Source organism: Balaenoptera ricei, chromosome 4, assembly GCF_028023285.1.
Source record: "Balaenoptera ricei isolate mBalRic1 chromosome 4, mBalRic1.hap2, whole genome shotgun sequence".
NCBI classification, from domain to species: Eukaryota; Metazoa; Chordata; class Mammalia; order Artiodactyla; family Balaenopteridae; genus Balaenoptera; species Balaenoptera ricei.
Window position 1 is genome coordinate 153,008,556 of NC_082642.1, and position 22,764 is coordinate 153,031,319.

The 22,764-nt window shown below is 53.2% G+C and overlaps 1 protein-coding gene across 2 annotated transcripts in view; it reads left to right on the plus strand.

Moving 5' to 3' along the window:
- The first annotated feature begins 492 nt into the window (after window positions 1–492).
- The window catches only part of SIM2 (SIM bHLH transcription factor 2), a 49,347-nt gene continuing 27,075 nt past the window's right edge, over window positions 493–22,764 (plus strand). Inside the window, exons 1-3 of one of the 2 annotated variants that reach the window (XM_059921514.1) lie at window positions 493–802; window positions 12,577–12,659; window positions 15,688–15,777. In XM_059921514.1, the coding sequence (XP_059777497.1) occupies window positions 15,733–15,777 (45 nt within the window). In that variant the 5' untranslated portion in view covers window positions 493–802; window positions 12,577–12,659; window positions 15,688–15,732. Of the gene's footprint in view, window positions 803–2,440; window positions 4,215–12,576; window positions 12,660–15,687; window positions 15,778–22,764 lie in introns of those variants that run through there. The other variant, XM_059921513.1, reaches the window with a different exon arrangement.

Here is a 22,764-nt window from a genome sequence, read left to right on the forward strand (position 1 = left end):
GTTTATAAGTCGAATAGGTTCACATCTCCATAGTCCTGGGTTTTCTGCTGTCTCGGCTTGTTTGGGCGGTTGAAGTTCTCCTTAAACACCACTTCAGAGGTTCCAACCCCTTCCCCCAAATCTAGTGCTAGGCCTGGGAGAAGTCCTCCCCTCCCCACCTCCTTAGGGACAAAGTCTCTGATCCCTTTCTGCCACCGCAGCAGCCCATCCCTAGTGGAACATCTGCGCGTTTTCCCCTTGATCTCACGCGAAAGTCGGTTTCCGCGGAGGATGGGCCTCAGGTAGGCGCCGGGTGCGGCCCCGGGGAAAAACAGTTGCGGAGCATCTGAAGCGGAAAATCCAAGCAGATGTGAGGCGGCCGGGCCCCGCCCCTTTCCTCTTAGGGCCTCAATTTCTTCCAGATCAGTTTCCTAATGGAAAATTTCTAAGAGGTGGGGGGTATGCGGAGGCGTGCTCGTGCGCCTCGGGGTGCGCCTAGGCGCTGGAAGCAGGACAGACTGGGGCTGGTGGCGTCCCGCAAGCACGGCAAAAGCTTATTGGACTCAAGGTGTCCGACCCCTCTTTCCACCTGCCCTCTTCCTGCCCCCAGCCTCTCGTCATTCTAGATTCTGCCAACTCCTTCTGGGCCAGTAGGAGAACCGCCGTTTCTGAGTGATGCCCGGGACTGAGGGGTCTTTCGTTGCCCTATGCTTCTCCCCTGCGGGCCTGTCTCCGTGCTCTACGCGACGCGCTCGACTTTCGACTCAAAGTATAGACTAGGAGGTACTACCTGCACCAGGAGCCCTGGAGCAAGGAATACGCAGTAGGTGTCCCAACCGGCGGCCACCGGCCGGCTTCTCATCACTCCAATTAGCACGCGTTTAGTGCTTTTTCCAATTTACACAGAGCTTCTATCCTGTGGGTGTCCTAAGGGCCTCAGGCTTTCCCTTCGGCAGGGAGAGCCCTGGGACGACCCCATCCAAGCTCAGGGGTTCTTCCTTCGCCATTCCACGCAGACATGACTATTCTTCCCATCTGGGGAAGCCTCGAAGTTCGCGCCGAAGTACTTTGCGTTTTTTCGGTGGTGCTGTGTGGGAGCCCAGGCCCATCTCCGCGCGCTGTGTGTGTGTGTTGAATGAATGTGTTGGGGGGAGGGTGATAAAAGGCCCACTTGGGCGTTTGCTGGGGCACACTGTGGGCCCTAAAGTGCCCCACAGCCAAACATCTGCGAATCTTCAAACGCTCCGTTATGCTACGTCTCACACCACGCGATTCGAACCTGTCTCGCAGATGCAACAGCGGCTGCCACTGCTGAAGACCGGGTATCGAGATCTCAAGTACAATTTCCCGTGAAATCCGGGAACTTTGGTTTAAGGAACGTTTCTGTTCCTGTTACTTGTCGAGTTTCTCCCACTTCCACTTAACCATGTTTCTGCGATCTGGGTAATCCCTTTCAAGCCCAGGAGGAATTCTCCCGGGTCCATAATTGAGGATCGGAAATCGTGGGTGTGAGGGAAGCCTTAAATCCTCCCGAAGACAGGAAGGTGCCGGAGCGCACACGGGGGCGGCCTGAGCAAGCGGCGGCGGGGCCCAGCCGGCAATCCCTTCCCCGCTGGAGCTCCTTCTCCCGGAAGCCGGGAGACCACAGCTGTCCCCGCAGCGGGGTGCTGGACTCCGGGCGGGGAAGCGGGCCGGGAGCCTTGCGTTTGGCCACTGCGTACCCGAGCCGCTCGCGCGCCCCATCCCCGACCCTCTGCGAGCACGGCTGGAAAAAGGAAAGCGCTCCTGGATCCGAAACCCCAAGGAAAAGTGCTGGTTCCTACGTGCGCCCGGCATTTGGTGGGGAGGCACCAACTCCTAAGCTCGCGCGGCTCGGGGGTTTCGAGCAAGGCCACGGCTGTGGGTTCCGCAGGGCGCCGGGGCAGGTGAGGCCGAGCCGGGGTCTGCGCACGCTGTCCTGCCCACCGAGGGAACTACGACGCCTCCAACGCCATCGAACTTCTGACCTTCAAAGGGGTCCCTGGAAAGGATCACGAGCGCCTGCTGCCGACAAGGTCGCCGCAGGCCCTGCCCTCGAGACGCGGGGGAGGGAGGCGAGTACCAAGTCATTGTAATGGCAGTGAGCGCGCGGAGCCGCAGGCTCCTCCCGGGCCGGGGGCGAGAGAAGGCACCTCGACGGAGATCCTAGCGCTGGGCCCCAAGGCTCCGGCGTCTCCCCTCCCGAGCTGACCTCCAGATCAGGCCCCCACAGCCTACAGCCTCGGCACGCGTCCGAGGGACCCCAGGACCCCGCGCCCTGCGTCCACTGCGGCTGCCCTCTGACCCCGCGCGCCAGGAAGCTGGAGTCCTCCCAGAGCATGCGTCCACACCGCGTCCGGAGGGCTCGGGCTTCTAGAAGGGAAGGGATGGGGGGCTACCTCGTGGCCGGGGTAGATAGGAGGATCCTCCGGGGTTGCAGGCACAGGGTCGGGGTGGGGTGGGGTATACTCGAGGTCCCGTGTGGCCCTGAGGGAAAGCGCCGGGACGCCCTACGGCCGGCCGCGTCTCCGACTGCGCCTCCCTACGCCAACTGCCTCCTGCCCGCATCACCCTGGCCACCACGAACGCTTGTCCGATGACCCTCGCTCGGTGCTCCTCGCCCTGAAGCACCCGCCTCAGCCGGCTTCCCTGAAATTCCTGCCGCACTGGACCGGGCTTCAGGGACGGGTACTGTTGGGCCCTGTTCCCGCCGCTGCCCTGGGCAAGGCCTCACCGGTAGGTTCGGCTCCCCCGCCCCTCTCTCCGTCCGATCCGCGCGTCCCCGCGGCCTCCAACCCCTCCAGGGAAGGCGCCGATCTCCTTTTCGCTCTACCGTTTACAGGAGAGAAAGGGCATAAGGGTCACTTCCGAGCCCTACTCGCGCCGCTTCCCGGGGAGGGGGGTGGTCCTTCCCCTCCGGCCTCCCCCCCCACCACCACTTTCGGCTCTCGGACCTGCAAACTGGGGAGAGCGAGGGCTCGGGGCCCGCGCGGGCTCGGAGGACTCAGTCCTCCTCCGCAGGGCACTCAGGCAGCGCCCACCCAGTACCTGCGCGGGAGCCACAGAGGAGGTCTCCGCACCGCTTCCTCCCTCCCTTCCTCCTCCGCCCCTCCCCGCCGCTCCTCCTAGCGCCCAGGTCCCGCGACCCGCTCGCCAGAGCCGGTCCCCGCCGCGCGCCCTGTGCACTCACCGCGATTTCCTCGAGGCCGGGAGCGCGCGGGTCTCTCCTGGGAGAGTCCCTGGAGGCAGCGACGTGGAGGCGCGCCTGTGACTCCGGGGCCGCGGTGGGGTCGGTAGGCGAGATTGGCCGCCCCCGCCCCCGCCGCGGTCCCTCCCCCCTTTCCTGCCCCCCCTCCCCCCCGAGCCGCGGCGGCCGAGTGCTCCGCCCGAAGGCGGGTCCGCCATAAACAAACGCGGCTCGGTTGCACGTGGACCGCTGAGCTTCTGCGCCTCGCGACAGATCGCAGGCTCCGGGCGCCGCATCTCCAGGCACAGGGAACCGCCAGGGAGGGCAGGAGAGCGCACCCGGGCCGGGCCCCAGCCGCGTCCGCTCCCCTCCCGCTCCATGGCTCCGCAGCCGCAGCCGCCCGTGCGGTCCTCCAGCCCGGAGGGGCCTCGCGGCAGCGGATACGAACACCCGGTCAAGGACTAAACCGCACCCGCCGCCTCCTCGCCGGCCGCTCTCCACCCCTAAGGAAAGCCGAGGCAGGGGAGACAAGAGGGAGAAAGGAAGAGCGAGCCGAAGCGAGCGGGAAGCCAGGGCTCTGGTCGCCGCGGAACAGTCCGGCCCGGAGGAGGCTGCGCCCGGGGCGGTGGCGGGAGGAGCGCGGGGCGGCGCCCCCGGGTTGCGCCGAGCTCCCGGCCCACGGCTGCAGAGAGGCGTCTTGGTGCCCCTGGTCGGCCCCACGCACCTGCCCGCGGCCGGCGCCCCACGTTCACCTGGTCTGCAGGGCCCCCTTCCCCATCGCCGCCGCTGCAGCCAGAGCGGAGCTCCGCGGGCCTGGAGCACGGCCGGGTCTAATATGCCCGGAGCCGAGGCGCGATGAAGGAGAAGTCCAAGAATGCGGCCAAGACCAGGAGGGAGAAGGAAAATGGCGAGTTTTATGAGCTGGCCAAGCTGCTCCCGCTGCCATCGGCCATCACCTCGCAGCTGGACAAGGCGTCCATCATCCGACTCACCACGAGCTACCTGAAGATGCGCGCTGTCTTTCCCGAAGGTGAGGCCGCAGGTGGGCGGCCGGGAGCGCTAGGGGACCCAAGCGGGGAGCCAGAGCTGGCCCGGAGGGGCTGCCTGAGCCTTCCGGCCGGTGCCAAAACATCTTGGGGAGGTCGCTCCGGGAACTTCGGGTCCTCCTGGAGAGAGGGGCCAGGGCCCTGGTGAGAGACCAGGCCATCTTCTGGCCCAGGGCTGGGGGGTAGGGGGGGCGAACCAGGGATCGTTCCATGAGCGTACTAGTCCAATCTGGTCTTTCTTCTTTTCTTCCTTACTTTCTTCATTTCTTTAACTCCCCCTTTTTATTTTTTCCTTCTTACTTTCTTTCCGTGGAGGGGAAGCACAGTGCCCCCCGGGGCCGGAAGTGAAGCGTCTTGCTGGTCCCTGGGAGAGAGTGGAGTACACCGGGAGACCCAGGCCCTGCAGGCCCCAGCTCCCAGCAGAGCACTTGCAGGGACTTGGGCCTCAGACTCGGGCCTCTCAGGTGGTCTCTTCTTCGCTCGCCGTTCTTGGGGCTGGGGCTCTGGAGGTCAGGGTGGGAGAGACTGCTCAAACAGGTGAGCCGAGATGGGGCAGGGGAGAAAGGGAGGCGGTTAATTCGGAAATGGCAGGCGGGCCTGAGCATAGTCTTGTTTTCTAGATTGGATTATAAGCCCGGAGGGGCAGGTGCCGTGGTGGGCAAGGATCGCCAGGACCCATGGGCCCAGCAGGCTCTCAGTGGTCAGAAGTGGTGGCACACTGGGTGGGCATTCCCTGCCAGCACACGGCCTGTGGGTGACAGTAGCTGCCAGGCGGGCACCTCTGAGCAGCAGGGCTGGAGGAGGCCTGATCACCACGGCATCCCTTTTGGTGTCCCGGTGGTTCTGAACCGACCACCTTCCAATGTCTCTGTCCCCAGCCATGTTGGCTGCGGCCTGGCGGAAGGGATTAGGACGCTTGTCTGAGACGCTCTGCTCCAGCACCCGATGGGCAGCCCCCAACCTGAAGGCCGAGGAGCCACTAGAGCTGTGGCAGCCTCTGGAGCATCAGAAGCCAGTGCACGACTAGGGAGACAACTTTAGCCACAGGGCACGGGGAGGGTCGCTGCAGAGCCGCGACAGGTGTCTCTCCAGCGCAGGGCGCCTCCATTAAGGCAGTTCCAGGCCAGGCAATCGACCTAAAGTCAGTAAACTCGGCCTCTTTACGGTGGGCGCCCCTAAGTCTGTTATTTGTAATCGTCTCTGGGTCATAAACTGCCCTTTACACCACCTCCCAGGTGGAGATCCTAGGGCCTGTCCCCCAGCGTGACCTCCAGCTCTGCAGTGTGCTGGCTGGGGAGCCGAGCGCCACGGGACAGGGAGCCGAGGGGGCCAGAAGCGGTGGCCTGTCCTCACCGGAGCCTTCCAGCTGGGCTGTGCGGTCAGGCGGGCACTTTCCTCCCTGGAGCAGGAGCCTGTGACCTGACTGCCACAGCCCAGAGCTCTTAGAAGGGAAAGTTCTTTTCCTTTCCAACCCCGATCAACCGAGGTGCCCCCCTCCCACTCCTGCCTGTTCCGCTGGGAGCTGCGGCCCAGTGGACGCTATTTGTGGGCCCTCCACCGAAGTAGAGATGATTCCTCCCCTGCTGAAGTTTTCAGTGAAAATTAAAGGAGAATTGGGTTTTATAAGAGCCGAGTCTCCTTCCAACCCTGGGAGGAGGGATGGTAACTGGTTTGCTCGGGTGAACCGTTTCTTAATCCACATGCTGCAAAGCAGGTGTGGAGCCCAGACAGGACATAAGCTTTCTCTCCTGTCCCCCTCCCACCCCACTGGAAATACAAATTGCAAAGAAATGACCAGAAGAATAAATGATTTCAAGTAAGCCAGAAATTGAGGCCTGGAGAAAGGGGCTAATTGCTAGCCACTTGTTGTTGGGGGATTTCCAGGAAAGCGACTAAAAATTGGGAAGTGGTGTGTATATGCTCCTGCAAATATTAAACTGGGTCTGTAGGTTCCAGCGCTGCGAAGCGAGGCTGCAGGCCTTGGGACCCAGAATTGCTTGGCCCTGAGCAGGTTGCCGGGATGGGCTGGCTGTGGTCTGGCCCCTGAGCACCAGGCCCCTGTGCTTTGTTCCTAGTGGTCTAGTTGAGGGGCGGCCTGGGCGTCTCCGGGGGGTGACCATTGAGATTGGAACTCCAGGAGGGGTCGGGGAGAACTATGTGGCCCTAGAGTTTTGGAAATAGTCCTGAACCTAAGGGGTCCCGATTCATCCAAAATGGGTAGCAGGCGGTGATGTAGACCGCAGCGGCTCCTGCAGCGTTGAAGCAGCGAGCAGGGGCGCTCGCCGGCACGGTGGGCCAGCAGCCTCCGGACGCCTCCCTGCGCGTCCGGAGGCCTGGGGCCTGCAGACTTTCCCCCTCAAGTCAGTCTGCGACTGGAGAGTAGAGGAGCTGGGTGCCTGGGGCAGAGAAAAAGAAGAGTTTAGAAAGACCCCAATTACGCAAAATGACTCGTTCGCCCCTCCCGTGGCTCTGAAGGACGAAGGGTGGGAGCGCGGAAGCAGCATCCGAAACTGATTTAACCTGTTCTCGGGACACTGCGCCAGGGAGGCGGTGCGGGAGGCGGACGGGGCCTGGCGGAGCTGCGAGGGTCCGGACGCGGGCGTCGGGGAGGTTTCAGCGGCCAACCCGGTCCTGTGCCGCGGCGGGAACTCCCGGACCTGCTCCGGCTTTCGGCAGCGAACGGAAAGATACCGAGCAGACCCAATGTGGGGCAGCGTGGCCTCGCTGTTTGATAGCCAAGCCGGATCCCTGGGTGAAGAAGAATCTAGAAGCCAAGTTAGGACTTTGGGAGTTAGAAAGTGAAGAGCACAGTCCGAAGGAACCACAGGAATCGCCAGGCTAACCCTCAGTATTTGAGGAAATTGAGGCCTGAGAGGGGCGGGCCTTTCCCAAGGTCCCCCGCGAGGGCAGGGCAGGCGGGAAGGCCGCTGTGTCCCCTGTGCTTCTGTGCGCAGGAGAGGCCGCTGGCCTCGGCTCCTTTCTTCCCGAGACCCCCCAGGCAGGAGGAGAGAAAGAGGAGCTCGGAGAAGCCCCAGGGCAGGGGCAGAGAGGCGACTGGAGCCAGGCGGACACTCCGCGGGGAGGCCAGTCCGCAAGCTTGGGGGTGCTGTCAAGCCAGACAGCCGGTTCAAGGCTCGGCTCTGTCAAGCTGCCCCGCTGGGCCTCTGTCTCCTTGTCTGTAAAATGGGCCCATTAGCACCTCCATCGCTGAGCAGGGTTCCCGGGATCGGGTATGAGGAAGCAGGCGGGCGCAGGTGGCAATCTACCGTGTTCTTACTCCAGTCAGTCCTTCCTGTGAGCTCACTGCCTTCCTTGGGCCAGATGCGACCTTAACGGTGGCGCGCCCCACTCGGTGGACCTCCGGGACTCACTGCCTGGAGTTGGAAGATGAGCGGTTTTCTGGGTTTCCACCGTTTTCTCCCCTTTAACTGCGAACTGAGAAGTGGAAGGAAGAAGGGCAGGGAAGAGGGCAGGAGAGCAAGGCTGGCTGTGGCAGTGGATTCGGAATTGAAAGCTTAGAGAGTTAACGTGGTTGGGAAGGCCTGCTACTCACAGGGCTCAGGGAAACGCTGGGGCCCGGGGTCTCCCTGCCCTCTTTGCATGGTGGCCCTCACTTCTGGAGAGGGGGCACTTTGGAAACACAGAAGCACGCGGGGTGGGAGAAGTCTGCTGCTCTCCGGCCGTAGCTGCATGGTGACCACGCTGGGCAGCACGCGGGGCAAGTTCCGCCATCTGGTGACCCACGCTGGGCCTCAGGAGGTACGAGTCAGAGCTGCGGGAGCTCCCCCGGCCAATCACCAGGGTTAGGCCTCTTCCTAGGAGCTGGGGTTCCCGTGCTCAGCTGTGGGGCAGAGGGTGGCCTCGCCCCTGGGCACTTGTACAGAAAGGGCTCGAGGAGGGACTGGCTGCAGGTCCCAGCTCAGGAGTGGAGCTGGAAGCTGGGGCTGATGGTGGGAAGAGAACAGAGCGCCTCCTCCCGCTCCCCACCAAGATCCCAGACAGGTGTGGGCCAGAGAGAGGCAGGGCCTGCACCACTCATCACAGCCTTTTACTCCAAAGAAGTGAACATGTCACACGCACAGTAAATGGGGTTGGAGGCCTGAATTATTCCAGTGGATGGATTTGTCTGGGTTTAGATTCAGGCAGAGTCCTTCCCACTCGATGCGTGCGCGCGCGCACACACACACACACACACACACACACACCCCTGAGTGCCAAGGGGAGGTGCGGGGGCGGGGGTTGGGGCGGTCCTAGAAATTGTTGTTGGGAATGGAAACGCTTTGATTTAGAGGGTTTGGTGAGGAGAAACTAGCCCTAACCCGACATGGAGTCACAGATCCGAGGCCTTTCCCTATCGCAGCCCGAAATAATGTAGTTGTTTTTTTTTAAGTAGACTTATTTTTTAGAATAAAGTGGGTTTTTACAACCCTCTCCCCGTCTCTACTTGGAAGCCCGCCAGGCTGTGCGCCGGGTCCGGGAGGGAAAGTTCACAGAGGCGGAGCGGGAAGCTTGGCAGTGGTGATGGGAACCGCAGAGTTGCGGGGGCTCTGGAGGTTGGGAGCGAGGATGTGGAGCGCGGGCACCGCAGATTCAGCACCCGGAGGCCAGCGCCCAAGACCGGCTCGGGGCGCTCCAGGGCGCGGACTGGAAGCCTGGCCGCCGCGGCGCTGGCCACGTGCGCTCCTGAGCGCGGGCTCGGCCGAGGCACCCTCCCATCCTGCAAGGTCTAAGCGTCAGGCGACCGGGTCTCGGGGCGCTTCCGTTGTCTGTGGTCTGTGCATGTACAACACTGGCCCGTGGCCAGGCAGGCCGGGCTGGAATCCTCTCCCTTCCCCCACCCAGACCAAACCCTGTCGGGGTGTCTCCACCTACCACCCCCTTCACACCCCCTCTGGGCCGCTGTGCAGCTGTGGGTTTCTAAAAGGGTGCAAAGGCCGGGCTTTTCAGGGACCCAGTGACCGCGAACCATTCCAAGGCCGGAAGAGGACTGAATTGCCACCATTTTAGATACCCAAGGTTGCCCTCGGGGAAGTGTGAGAACCGCTGTCCATCCTGGAAGTTCTTATCCAAGTCTAGACCCTTCTCTGGGGCAGGACCCATTGGTCACTGGCCACAGTGAGTCCTGCTCCCGGGTCCAGAGGAAGGAGCGAACCTCACTGCCTCCTTCAGGTCTCAACTCGTGTGTCCCCCTCATCTGAGAGGGTGACCCTATCTCACAGTGAGGGAACCCCTGCACAGTGTCCCCTTTACTGGGAAATCAGATCGTTTATGTGATTTGATGTTTATGGTCTGTGACCTGCACCTGGCTGAGGACCTGGTACAGCAGGCACCCAAGAGCTGTTTGTTGACTGACTGACTGAGCACCCAGAGAGGAGGGACCATATTTAGATAGCTTCTGTGGTGGGCAGGGCCTGACGGGGTTTAAACCAAACAGTCCGCTCGCTGAGTGTGGGTACAAGTGCAAGCACCCACAAACCCTTGGAGGCAGAGGGGAAAAGGGGACACTTGGCTCCCTTTCCCTGTGACCTAGTGGCTGACCCCCCTCCCCAGTGACCTGGCCATCTGGATTCCCAGTAGCAGGGAGTGCCCATCTGATTCCCCTATTGACACACGTAGGGCAAGCAGGACCCCAAACCCTGGCCGGAAACCACAGGCCAGGTTGGGAACCTCCCCCGCCTTGCTCCCCTGCAGTCATTGGGATGGGGTGGGCTGGGGACTTCCCAGAATCAGGCAAGACAGACCACCAATGGCTGATAACCTTGGAGGAGCTTAGCGCAGTCTTTCCTTACACTCCTTCCCTCATTTTTCTAACAAATAAAGCCCTTTGTTAGGTCTAGATAAGGGCCACAGGCCTAGTGCCTCACTTTTTCAGGAGTATGTATGGCTTTATAGTAACAAGATGATTTTTTTTGTTACAAACCTTACCTTATTTAGTCTCTGCATTCAGCCCAAAATAGATTTTTATGGGCCCAGGGAAAAAGTCTCGCCCATAGAGGTTTCTGATGGAAGAGCTGGCAGCACTATCACCCTGTGAGGTGGCATGGGGGTAGGGATGCTTAAGGAGAGCCTCCCCACCATCCGCCCCCCCCTCGCGCCAGGTCCAAATCTCCGCTGGCAAAGCGGAGGCATCAAGAAATAATACGAAAAATTATAATGATATAAGAGAACAGGCTTTGAATTATACGGAAAAATTGTCCTGTGCAGCCAATGTTTGCATGTGAGGCCAGAGCTTTTGACAAGGCTTTTGGGAGACCCAGGCAGGGGAGTTTGGTTTGGGGGGTCATTCCCGAAGAAGGTGCAGATTTCCCCAGGTCACTGAGCCCCAGGCCCTGTCAGGAGCCAAGGCTGGAGGTGGTGGCCACAGAGAGCCGGGCAAAGGTGGCTTGGCCCAAACCAGGGGACGGGCCCAGGAGCAGGGTAAAGGACAGTTACAGAGGCACCTTTGTCCATTTTCGGACATCAGAATTCCTGGGCCCTTATTATGTTTTTTCTTCATTCAGGCCCCGGAGGCTTTAAAATTTTGGTTCTTTCCATTTCTGGTTAAATGGAGTCAACGCCACCACCAGTAGGCCGGCCTCTTGGGTGCTGGGGAGGAAGGACCTACCGTGAGAGCCAATGGCCCTATAATATGGTCACTGTGGTCATCCTTGGGAGTGAGAGTGGGGTGGGCAGTGATTTCCTGGGGTTAAAGAGACACCTCCGTTCACGTGCTGGAGTCTGGGGGGTGCGGGGCTGCGATCATATTTGGGAGATCGGAATATGTGGAAATTAGCCACTTCCTTATGGGGAGACCAGGATAAACCCCTAATTCCAGAGCCCAGGAGGAGAATTAAAGGCCATCCCTTAGTTGCGTAATAGAAGTTGCCGAAAGAAGGGTCTCCAAAGTCTCTGCGGGGGCCCTGGGCCTGGAGGTGCTCTGGACTGGGCGGCACCCAGGCCCTCGGGGTGCGTTTTCCGCCCGCTAGGATCAAGGGTTCCAGAAGCCGCGGTGCCCCGGGCGCCCCAGGGACAGTGGGGGGACCCAGGGTGCCTGCGCGACGCTCTCCGGAAACCCACTCGCCGCCGCCTGCTTGGAGGGGCTTTTCGGTCTCGGGAATGGGCCTCGGATTCGCTCCGGCCCCTGGTCGCACACTTCCGGGAGCAGCGCGCAGGGGACCGGTCAGACCCGCAATTCTGGCGGGAGGGGAGACGGACGCGCCCGCGCCACCCACAGCTCACCCGCAGGGTCGCAGCCCTGGTGGGAGGCGCGCGAGGGGCCTAGAGCCTGGGGGGCGTTCTTCGCGGGGCTGGGGGGGGGGGGGCGTTGCTAGGACTGTGGTCCTCGGTCTTTGCGGCCTCGCGCCCGGCCCGCGGCGCCCGCTGGAGGGTTTCGGGCCAGGCCGCCAGCAGGACTCCAGGGAGCGGCTGGGGTTCCCCCAGCTGGCGCTTAGCGCCGCAATCTCACCCGGCTTTCCTGCTTCCTCCCGGGCGTGCAGGCAAAGCCTGGGATCTCCGGGGTCACGGCAGCTGAGCCGAGGGCGCAGGAGAGAGATGTTCTCTCGAGCTGGGCTGCCTTGGCCCTGGTGCGCCTTCTGCAACACTGGTGGCCTTCGGGGAGGTGGTGGGGAGCAACGGAGGCCTTGGAAGGACAGTTAAGAAGCGGAGGGGCTGCGAGACCCCAATTATGTGCCAACAAACACCTCCCAGTTACCGTCTAGTATACACATGGCTCTCCCCGCCTTCGACCCGTACCCCGCCCGCCGCCGGCGACTTAGGAGTTCGCCTTCTGGAAGCCCCCAGGTAACCCCTTCCCAGGCTGTAGCTCTTGGATTGGAAGAGGGTGGGCGCTCCTGGGGCCCCAGTGAGGGCTGGAGAGTCTGGGGCGGGGGAGGGGAGAGATTACAGGGGGTTGAAAAAGTTTTGGTTTTTTTGGTTTGTTTGTTTTGTTGTTTTAATGCCGGAAAAGCTGCCTCCAGGACAGCGAGGGCTTTACGTTCGGGCCTCTCTGTCTTTGGGAAAGTGCGTGGCTGCCGGCGGCGCAGGGAAGGGAGAGAGGAAGGACCCTTGGGGGAATATTTACTGGTCAAATCGATATCCCCGTTTGGCTACGAGGATGGCCGATTTCAAAGCAGATTAGATTACTTTGTGGCATTTCAAATAAAACGGCAATTTCAGAGCCGTGAGCACGCGGGCGACCCAAGGGAGCTGTGGGCCTGGCCGGCTTGGACCCAAGGCCTCGGTGGGAATTTCTCCTCTGGCCTTTTCCTTTCTAATCGAAGGCAAAGGGGCGACGGCCGGCGGGGCGCCGGGTGCTGAGGCCTCTAGCTGGGCGCTGCTGTTTACCGGTTTGCTTTATTCCCCGTCCAGGTTTAGGAGAAGCGTGGGGACAGCCGAGCCGCGCGGGGCCCCTGGACAGCGTCGCCAAGGAGCTGGGATCGCACCTGCTGCAGGTAGTAGGGCCGCCGCGGGGTGAAAAGCGCCGCCGCCACCGACGGCCCTGGCCCGCGCCGGGGTAGGGGCTCCCTTCCGACCCCACCGCCCCAGTCTCCAGGGGTCCCTCCTCAAGGAGCCCCGGGCGGATCCGCAGGCCGCCCCCAGGCTGCAGAGGTCTCCCGAGGCAGCGATCGGACTTCGGGCCAATTCTCCCCAACTCCCCTCGGAGGGCCGGGACTGCGTGTGGATCCCGCTCAACCCGGGCAGCCTCAGGCCAGCCCCCCATCAACCCCACACCTGGCACCCTCTCCCCCGCCCCAGCCCCAGGACTCTCTAGCCCACGAGACCTAGGCCGAAGGGCGCCCCTGGGTGTGGTTAAGCCCTCTCCAACCTTACTTCCTTCGGCAAACTTTTATGGAGCTCTTGCTCTGCGTCAGACGCTGTGCCAGGCGCCGGAGCCAAAGAAGGAGTGATCTGGCTGCTCTGAGTCAGAGGGAGGCAGCCTAAAGCGTCTGACGATTGTGTGTGTCTGGAGAGGTTGCAATAGAGGAGAGACAGCATCAATAATTGAGTATTAGCAGTTCACATTTACTGAGAGTTTGCTACCGGCCAGAAGCTGTTCTAAATCTTACTATATCATCTCTCTTCACCAGCCACCTAGAGTGTGTTCTATTTTTAACTGCATTTTTTCAGAGCAAGAAGTTGAGGCACAGAAAGGTTAAGCAACATGCCTGAGGTTCCACAGCAAGTGGTGGAGCCTTGTTCAACTCAAGTGGCCCAGCTCACGACATGGTGCGACCTCCGGGGTCACCTGGCTCACGGAGGAAGTCCTTGCTTGGTTTGTGTCAGCCGCTTAGCGCCCCAGCCCGGAGCCATTCAGTCCGCGGTTACTAAACCGCCCCTGACCTCGGATTTCCTTCGCGGTGTCTGGGGCTCGGGTGGGGTAACCGTGCGCACGACCGGCCACTTCCAAGTCCGCGGCTGGCGCTAGGTGGGCACAGAAACGCCTCGTGTCTCGGAATCTTTCAAATGCCCTTTACAGAGCCTCATCAACGACCCGATTCATTCCCCCTCCCGTCATTTGTCTCTGCCACCGAAAAGTGCCTACCGAGAGCTATTTTGCATTTCCTCCTTCTATTTTGTGTTTTCTTTATAAGGGGGAAAAAAAAAAGTTGGCTACGGAACTCTGTGTCTTGGGTCAGCGAGTCGGCTCCGCGCTTCGAAAAAGCAGATCTTTTCAAAACTCTTTTGCCCCAAATGCCCTAGTGTGATTTATTTTTTTAAATGCATGCGCTGGGGAAGAGAAGATCCCGGGATGTATTTGAAACCCGAGGCTTTTACAACATAAAGCTAGTGGTGTGGGAGCCGGCCGGGAAATGGTACTCTTGGAGCCCTTCCCGCGCGCCCTGCGCTCTGCCCGCAAGCTCGGGTCCAGCTCCGTGCGTGGTATTTTAAGTGTTTGGTGCTCCTACATATTATAAGTGACACTAATATCAGAGACAACTAAGTGCCAGGGAGCTCCAGTGAAAACCTGGCGGCAAAGTCAACGCCCCCAAGTTTCTCCACTGTACATTTATTTAATTCCGGAGTGTGTCTGTGGATGGGCAGCTTTGCAGTTAATATACTTGCAAGCGCATTAGGTCGTTTGCAGCTATGAAGGCATAACCAACATTTTCCATTAAAAGTATTATTTTTTAAGCTACCGCCGGCAACTTTCAGAATTTAATTTTGATAACTTTTTCTCTTTTACTCATATGGCTGGCTGTCCGATACTATTTCATTAAATGTATCTCTTTAATGATTTTGGAGTTAAGCAAGAATGCAAAATGTGCCAAAACGTGGATAACTTCAGAAATTGCTGAATAGTTTATATCTTTGAAAAGGAGTTTAGTTGGGGAAATATTTTGTAGCTGAGTTAGAAACATGAAAGTCGGGCTTATAATCAAGACGTTGATTTCAACCTCAGCACAGGGAAAGCTAATGATAGTTTAGTTGGCAAAGAAGTTTTTGCAGCAAAACTGTATTTGAGACAGCAGAATGTAAGGATATCTTTCAGGTTTCACTTCTACATTCTTTTTAGGCCCCCCTCCAAAGAGGGGGCGGATTTAGAAAAACCAAAGGTAATCTGGTTTCAATTACATGCTGTAAAAATAGAATTTGTGGCCAGAAATTAATTTGGAATATTTTTTATGGGGACAATGTTGTGGGTTGTATGGGCCTTTCACCAACTTTATTGCTTTTCTTTGGTTCTGGATCTAAAATATGAATGAGTAAATAAAATGCAGTTTCCTTTTTCAAAAATAATTTAGTCTTTTTATCCTTGCCACGCATAAATATAATCATTACCCTTTATTTGACTTAACTACCTCTTATAATTTTACTTTATTTTTTTGAGGGCTAGCCAAGTTAGGCAAAATCAGAATATCATTTAGGTAGCTTTAATTTTTCAGAAATTGATACTTTTTCTCCTTGAATTTTGCAAAGGTTGTCTGATCTCTTGAAGATTCTAAATAATTAATTTTGTAGACATAGTCTGTTAAAAATAACCAGGTATTTTATTTTCTGGGGAGTGGTAGTGTTCGGAATTTATTATTCAAATGGTACTTAGGGATAACTAGAAAATTGTGGCAAATAAAGCATATGTTCTAGTGGTATAAACGGCTGCCAATTATGACATGAAATGGTCTATACAGTGGTAGCTTTTCCTCTAAGTACCATAGAACTCCGGATTTGTGCTAAGTGCTAAAATAACCCCAACAATAAAGCTACTACGTTTAAACTGAGCATGATAGGAATTCTCAAATGTTTTGCATGATTTTTGTGATGTAGATGTAAGACTGTTTTTAAAGTCCTTTAAAAGCATTTGAGAGCCTGGCTGGGGAACTAAACCTATAGTCCTTCTCATGGCCCCGGGGCGCCGTTTCTGCATTTAACAATATACGTTGTTATAATACTTTATACATTTCTCCATCCCAGTGCCATTACAATGATCAGATTTAACTCTAATGTCTATTATCTCTTACCCTGATGCTTTTTATTTTACAGACTTTGGATGGATTTGTTTTTGTGGTAGCATCTGACGGCAAAATCATGTATATTTCGGAAACAGCTTCTGTACATTTAGGCTTGTCCCAGGTGGGTATTGTCTAATTTTATGTACAACCAAGATAATAAGTTAAGCGTTGGCGGATCTTGACAGCCTTACCCAACTTGAAAATGAGTCTGTTCTAGTGTCTACTTTCGTGCCTGAACGTAATCCAAAATTACAAAATCGTCTTTTTCGGCCGGCCCGCGGGGCTTTTCTTCTCCGTGTTATGTTTCACTTTTCTACTTTCTTTTTCCTTTGGGGCTAATGCCTCATAATGTCTTTGCAACAGTCAGCCTTGTCCAATAGCCTGGACTCTGCTTATACAGTAAAGTTCTCTGCCGCTAACAAGAGCTTCACAAAGGGAGATTTTTCAGTCCACGCTTGATGGTCTGCACGTGGTATTGTGAGTTGCTATGAAAGAGAGGCAAGCTGATGTAGAACATGGATTTTATGCAGAATGTGCTTTGGGGAGAGAGAAAAGGGGGGGTAGATTTATGAGTGTTCACATGGAATTCAGGGTAATTTTTCCTGAGTTTTTCCAGTTCAGTGGTCATTTCAGTAAAGCATTTTATATGCTTGTGATAGAAACTCATAAAACTCAGTTTACTACTGTTTTGCACAGCAAGGTCCTGGTTTCTTTAGAACATTTAAATATTACCGATTTTTCTGGAACTGTCTTCTAAAAAGGGGTTCATTCCCTAGAGGAGAGAGGTGCACTGTTTTCTCTATCCCGTGAAGCCAAGGGTTTGGTAGAGGATTTGGCTGCTTGTCTGGGCTGTGGCCAGTCTGGATGGTGGGAGAGTCTACTGATTGTTGCCATTCACATTTCTGATTTAACAAGCATGGATCATGATTCTAAGAGTCACATTGTTTTATACATATAGGGGCTAAATGTTTCTTTACATTGTGAATTATCAGAGTGCTTTTTTTCATTACAACTGAAGACACACTAGAATTAATTAGATCCAGGAAATGGGCTCCCAGGAGGCACATGAATAATCTGTACTGCACCAGCCTCCTCCTGTAGTTAAGCCAAAATAAAACATGCCAATTAAAGTGGCTTGGGCTTTCTCATTGAAAAACAAAATTACCAGTTTGGAAACCTGCATCTGGTGTATTCCTCTTCTTTTTCTGCCAAGATGTTTTTTAAACTTTCCATTTGTTTACAACCTTCTTTTCCAATGGATGTATATCCTTATCCATGTCCAAGTGGGTTTCTGCGCCTGTGTGTTTTCTTCTGAAAAGTCTTCTAAAGCGAATCCCATATTAAAATTGTTTGGCGTTTTCTGTTCTCTTCCTCTTCTCTTCTTTTATGATACCAGGTCTCCCAGATGAGATTTATTAAAGCTTGTCTCTTTCACCTATGTGACTCATGGGATTAGTGTACTTGTAGAATGGGAAATACTATTGGAAATATGAAATTTTCTCTTTTTATATTTTCCAAAGTTATTATTCTCTGAATTTCCACCTCATTATTCTCTGAATATTTAGAATTATTTAAGGCCCTTTAGTTAGACCCAGCCTGGTTTCTACTCCTGACTTGATCTGTGGCTGAGTGCCCTTGATCAGATTCCTTAACTTTTAAAATTGTAACTTATAAAACCTTTGATAAGTCTTATAATAATGTCACAAACAAGACAAAACATTTCACATACTTTAAAAATGACTGGTCCAACATACTTTAAAATCGATAGAGTCACCTTTACTGAATATCAAATTTAGATCTGAGCTCCCTAGCAGTCAAAGCAAAAAGGGAAATGTATTTAGTTGTATGGTTTTCATTGTCTGATAAGGGCAGGCAATTGACCTCTCTGAACCATAACTTAAATAAGAAAATAATGCCCGCTCTACCACTCTTTCAGGATCATGGTGAGAAACATACCAAGGGCCCATGTGATTTATAAACTATAGGGAGCTACACAAAAGCCAGGCATTATAAGTTTCATTAGAACTGTACTTCAAATAGCACGAAAGTTGCTTCAGATAGCATCCTTTGGTGGGAACATATTAGGGATAATTAGTCATGGGGAATGTTCTGGCACATCATAAGGCACTGTGCACATACCAGGACCTTCCAGTTCATTCTGTCAGGCTGCTCAGTCTGGCATTCTACATCTCTCTTTCGCTCTCTGTCATTTTTCTCTTTTCACGTGGGAAATAAAAATGATTGTTTTTGAACACAGTAATTAAGAATGACCAAAACATTGGATAGGTAACAAATATACCTCCTGTTCATGATAAACGCCACGAAAGGAAATTTTTTTTCTTTGAATTTTTGAATTTTATTTAATTAATTTTTTTATACAGCAGGTTCTTATTAGTTACCTATTTTATACATATTAGTGTATACATGTCAATGCCAATCTCCCAATTCATCCCACCACCACCCCCATCCCCCTGCCGCTTTCCCCCCTCGGTGTCCATAGGTTTGTTCTCTGCATCTGTGTCTCACTTTCTGCCCTGCAAACCAGTTCATCTGTACCATTTTTCTAGGTTCCACATATATGCGTTAATATACGATATTTGTTTTTCTCTTTCTGACTTACTTCACTCTGTGTGACAGTCTCTAGATCCATCCACGTCTCTACAAATGACCAAGAAAGGAAATTTAAGCAGAATTGGAATTTAAATTATATTTCCTTTTGGTGCTAATGCAGACATAAAACTTTGTATATCATAATTTTGAATTTTCCCCAAAAATTGTGAAGATGCCTTTTGTCTGTATGTTGCCAGAAGAGTCAATTTAAAATAAGTCAAACTGACTGTCCGTGTAGGACGACTAATTTTTTTCTGATCTCCTGGCGAGACTATCTCAGTATCAGTCTCCAGCTACAAAAACACTTTCACGCTGATGTCTGGGGAGTGTTTCATGGTGAACTGTTTAAATAAGCAACAACAAACTTTTCCCTCAAATCTGCCTCCTATTCCCAATTAACTCTGCAGAAGGAAATCTAGGCAGAATCACAATGTGTATTTTTTTCTGTCTTCTTAAATAGTAAAATAAGGTATTGAAAAGAATGTCAAATACCCAACTTATGTTTAAAAAATTTTTTTGCACCTTGTAGATTATTTTTACTAGTAGTAGTATAAGTCAGACAAACACATCAAACATGAAAACTTTAATTAAAATAGGCTTCAAGATTTTTTTTAATCACCAGGGATAACAGTGTTAATAAAATTTTACCCACTAGTCAGAGTAACCTTTTAAACAGGTTTTCTGATGAATAAGGGCAGTAATAGCTTATATTTACGTAATGCCCTTCTGTGTTCCAAGAACTTTCAATTATTCTCTATAACAATATCTCTAAGTAATGACATCTTTCATATTAATTCGGGGTTAAACTCTATGTTAGCAGCTCCTAGGGAGCATAAGCTCCTAGGTTTGCCATAATTGTGTGATAATTCATAGCAAACTGGTGTTTTTTTTTTTAATCTGCACTATCTAAATAACTTTCTGAACTATTTGAGAATATAAAAATGATTCTTTATGTGTTATAAGCCCATCCCAATTCAGAGCCTTTTATTGAACTTTTTTAAAAGCATGTATTGGAATAAGAAGTCTACTTCATATGGCAGAGTTTATTAATTTATTTTTGCCTTTAAATTAGTAAATGCAGCAATCCTGGCTGTCAGACTTTGGTACCAAAACATGACAGGGAGAACCACAAAATGCTAATTGTCTCCTCAGCCCATAGTGCAAGTTGGGAAAAGAGTCAGCCTTCTGCTAGAAAATTCTATTTGGTGTATGCACACATTCATAATACAAAATAATCCATATAGACACACATCTACTTGGAAGACGTAGAGTTGGGGAAGCACTTTTTATCCACCAAGTTTATTAAATGATTTAGTTTCATGGTTTTTTGGTTAATGTAATTAACTTATATTTGAAGAAGGAAAAAAGCCCTGCATACCTGCTATGTATTTCTTCAAACATTTTAAACTATCCTTGTGGTTCAAATGTCCTTACTGAAGTTGCATATGGTATATAACATCTAGGTAACTAGTATACATTCTCACATAATATAGATATGTATGAAGTAGCTGTTCACGAGATACATAAAGGAAAATGTAATATTTGAGAGTGTGGCCGGAAGCACAACTGTAAAAATAACCATGGTGGTGTTTGGGGCCATAAGACCTAATCCTTTCACTTTTGAAATAAAGAGAAAGAACAGCGTTTAATGTTTGTTGACATAACTTGAACCCTGAAACCCAAACCATCTTTTCTTTAAATGCTTAATTTACCATAGTCAGCAAAACACCCAAAGTAGAGCAATGTGTGTTTCCAGAGTACTGGGTGAGTTTCCCCTTCTGACCCAGAATATATCCATTTAGTGCTGTATTTATCATATGTAGTTTTCTTGGCAGGAAGAAAAGCTATTCAGCAAAACATAAAAAAGCTCTTAGTAGGAAAGCAATTCATTTTGTAGTTAGCTGGGTTTTACAAATACTAAAATATCACATTGAAGGTCTGTTTTAATAAGGTTGTTGTATGAGAGCTGGGGAGTTTTATAGCAACAACCATAATTTTTTTTTTTTTTTTTTTTTGGTGAGGTAGTCACATTTCTTTCAGCATTCAAAAGCACGAATAGATATGTCAATACAGGAAACACCATGTCAACCGTAATTTTAAGTCAAGGTCAGCACTGTTTTATCATTCCAAAATTTGTCTTTAAAGCATTTCCGTTATTTGAAGCCTACTTTACTTGCTAGACAGCCTTAGAGGTTTATCACTAACCCAAGTATTCAGAAAATCAAGCCTTTTAATTCATGGACCTTCACTCTTCTCACTCTCCAAAGGCATGTGATGAGAATGGGATCTTTGGAAACAGATGAAGCTACTTTGGGATTAAAACGCAAATCGAATCCCTATGAGCCCAGATGCAAGTCTTTTTGCAAACGTATGAAGATGTTTCTCTAAAAAGACATCAGTTACTTTTTTCTCAAAGAGAACTTGGAGCAAACCAGAATTGTCATTTTTCTCTAAAAACCTGGGTAAGGGAGAAATGATAGGCCAACACACACAAAAATTCTATTTTTTATTTTTTCGTTTTTAAAATAAACCATTGAAATTGTGCATCAATTTAAACAATAGCTCCCTTATTTATTAGCCTCTATCACTGTCCACCGGACAACATCTCTAGGGCTGCCCTCAGGAAAAAGGAGATTGTCCCGTCCCAAATGGCTGACTTGAGTGTTGCTAATTTATTTAAACTTTTTAAGGATTAACAGGACTGACTTAAAAGAAGGATATTTCGTTTTTATTCTTTTATTTTTAATGAAATCCTGTAGTAACTTTTTACATAGACAAATATCCATTTGGGTCATTAGCAAAGTGCCAGGCTGGGGAGGTGGAGAGGGAACATTTCTGTAAGAGGATTCTCTCCGTTGCTCTGTATAATATTGGGAAAAACATTCCATGAATAATGCAGAAAATAGAACTGTGAAACCTGTTTTAGGGACAAGATTACTTAGCAGGCCAGAAACATAACTTGTTCTGAATTAAAAGGCAACTCACACATCTTAACACATTGGGAGAAGTGGCTGGGTGGAGTGGGACTGACTTCACCTCTCTGCGGCCCCCTGGTCCCGAGTAAAGAGATTATGGCCTTGACGCTGATTTGGAACGGTGGCTCCTGGGACAACCTCTCCATTAAACGGCCAGGCTGGGGCTGCCCTGCTGTGTGAGGTGGCGCCGTCAGGGCTGCCCTTTTACCGAGGATTGAGTCTCTGCTCCGATTGAGAGCAGCCAAAAAAACAGGCGACAAGACACACTTAAAAATAACGAGGGGGTGATTGGGACAAGCCTGGCTTTGCTCTCTGATCTCGCCCTGTCCCCTGGGGGCGGGGCTGAGAAAGTCCCCAGACCCACCCAAGGCTCTGGGCCACGCCAAGGCAGTTCCTCAGGCTCTCGGCATCTTCCTGAACTGGGCTGCGGGGCTCCCACTGGCTGTAGTAGGAGTACCATCACTGGCCCCCCACCCCCAGTACTCTAGGTGCGCTGACTCACCGTCCTTGTCTGCACTGCTGATCTCTGAAAGAGGATCCACCCCCCCACCCCACCCCCACTGCTCAGAAGGCTGCACCGTTGGTGGTAGTTTCTGGAACATTCTATGCCACTGCCCATCTTCCGATGGGTGAGGGGCCCAGGTCCTGAGAATCTCTGTCATCCCCTATCATGACACTTGTGTTTGGGAGAACAATCAAAAATTCTCAAGGTTAGGACCTGAGTCTCCGGGGACCTCTGTGGAAAGATCGTAACTATGGTGCTTTCCTGGAAACGCTCGTGACCGCAAAGCAGGGTCCAGTCCAACAGGGACATGGCCTCTAGGCCTGCGTGCTGTCCTCTGTGGGGTGTGTCTGGAAGTAGGTGGTGTCCGAATGTCGGCGGAGCAGCCCCAAGGTCATGTGGCTCTCTGGAGTGGCCCGCAGCCTCCCAGAGGTCACTCAGCCACCCAGCCGCACCCAAGGGCGGGAGCCGTGGGACTAGCACAGTCACCCTGGACCAGGAAGGCCACAGACAGGTTTCTGCCCACGTGAAAGGCCCGGCAGGGGCCGAAGGAAAGGACCTTGCTGGGGACGAGTCTTCCTCAAGCACAGGGTGCCCCCGAGGCTCCCCTGCTCAGCCTCCGTGCGCACGAGCTGTCGCAGGGACCCTGCTCTGGACGTGGCCACTGGTCTCCTGGCCACCAGTCCCCACAGGCAGCAGGTGAAGGATGGGGCTGGCTCCGGTCTGATTTAAGCCGCATCCCTTGTGAAGGATACTCCCCAGGCCAGGAGGGTCCCCCGCTCCATAGTGCACCTTTTCCAGCCTTCACTCCTGCTCGGGACCCCCCTGGCCTTGTTGGGAGACAGTTGGGCGCTGACTGAGAAAAGGCAAACATTTCTGTGTGAGGGTAAGGTGTGGGTTGTGTGCAGAGATCAAGGTCCTGTCTCTCCCTGGCAGGTGCGTACCTATAATACACCTGACACCTTCACCTCTCCACCTCCCCGAAGTCCTAGAGAAGATTCCTGACCCCTCCCTTCCTTTC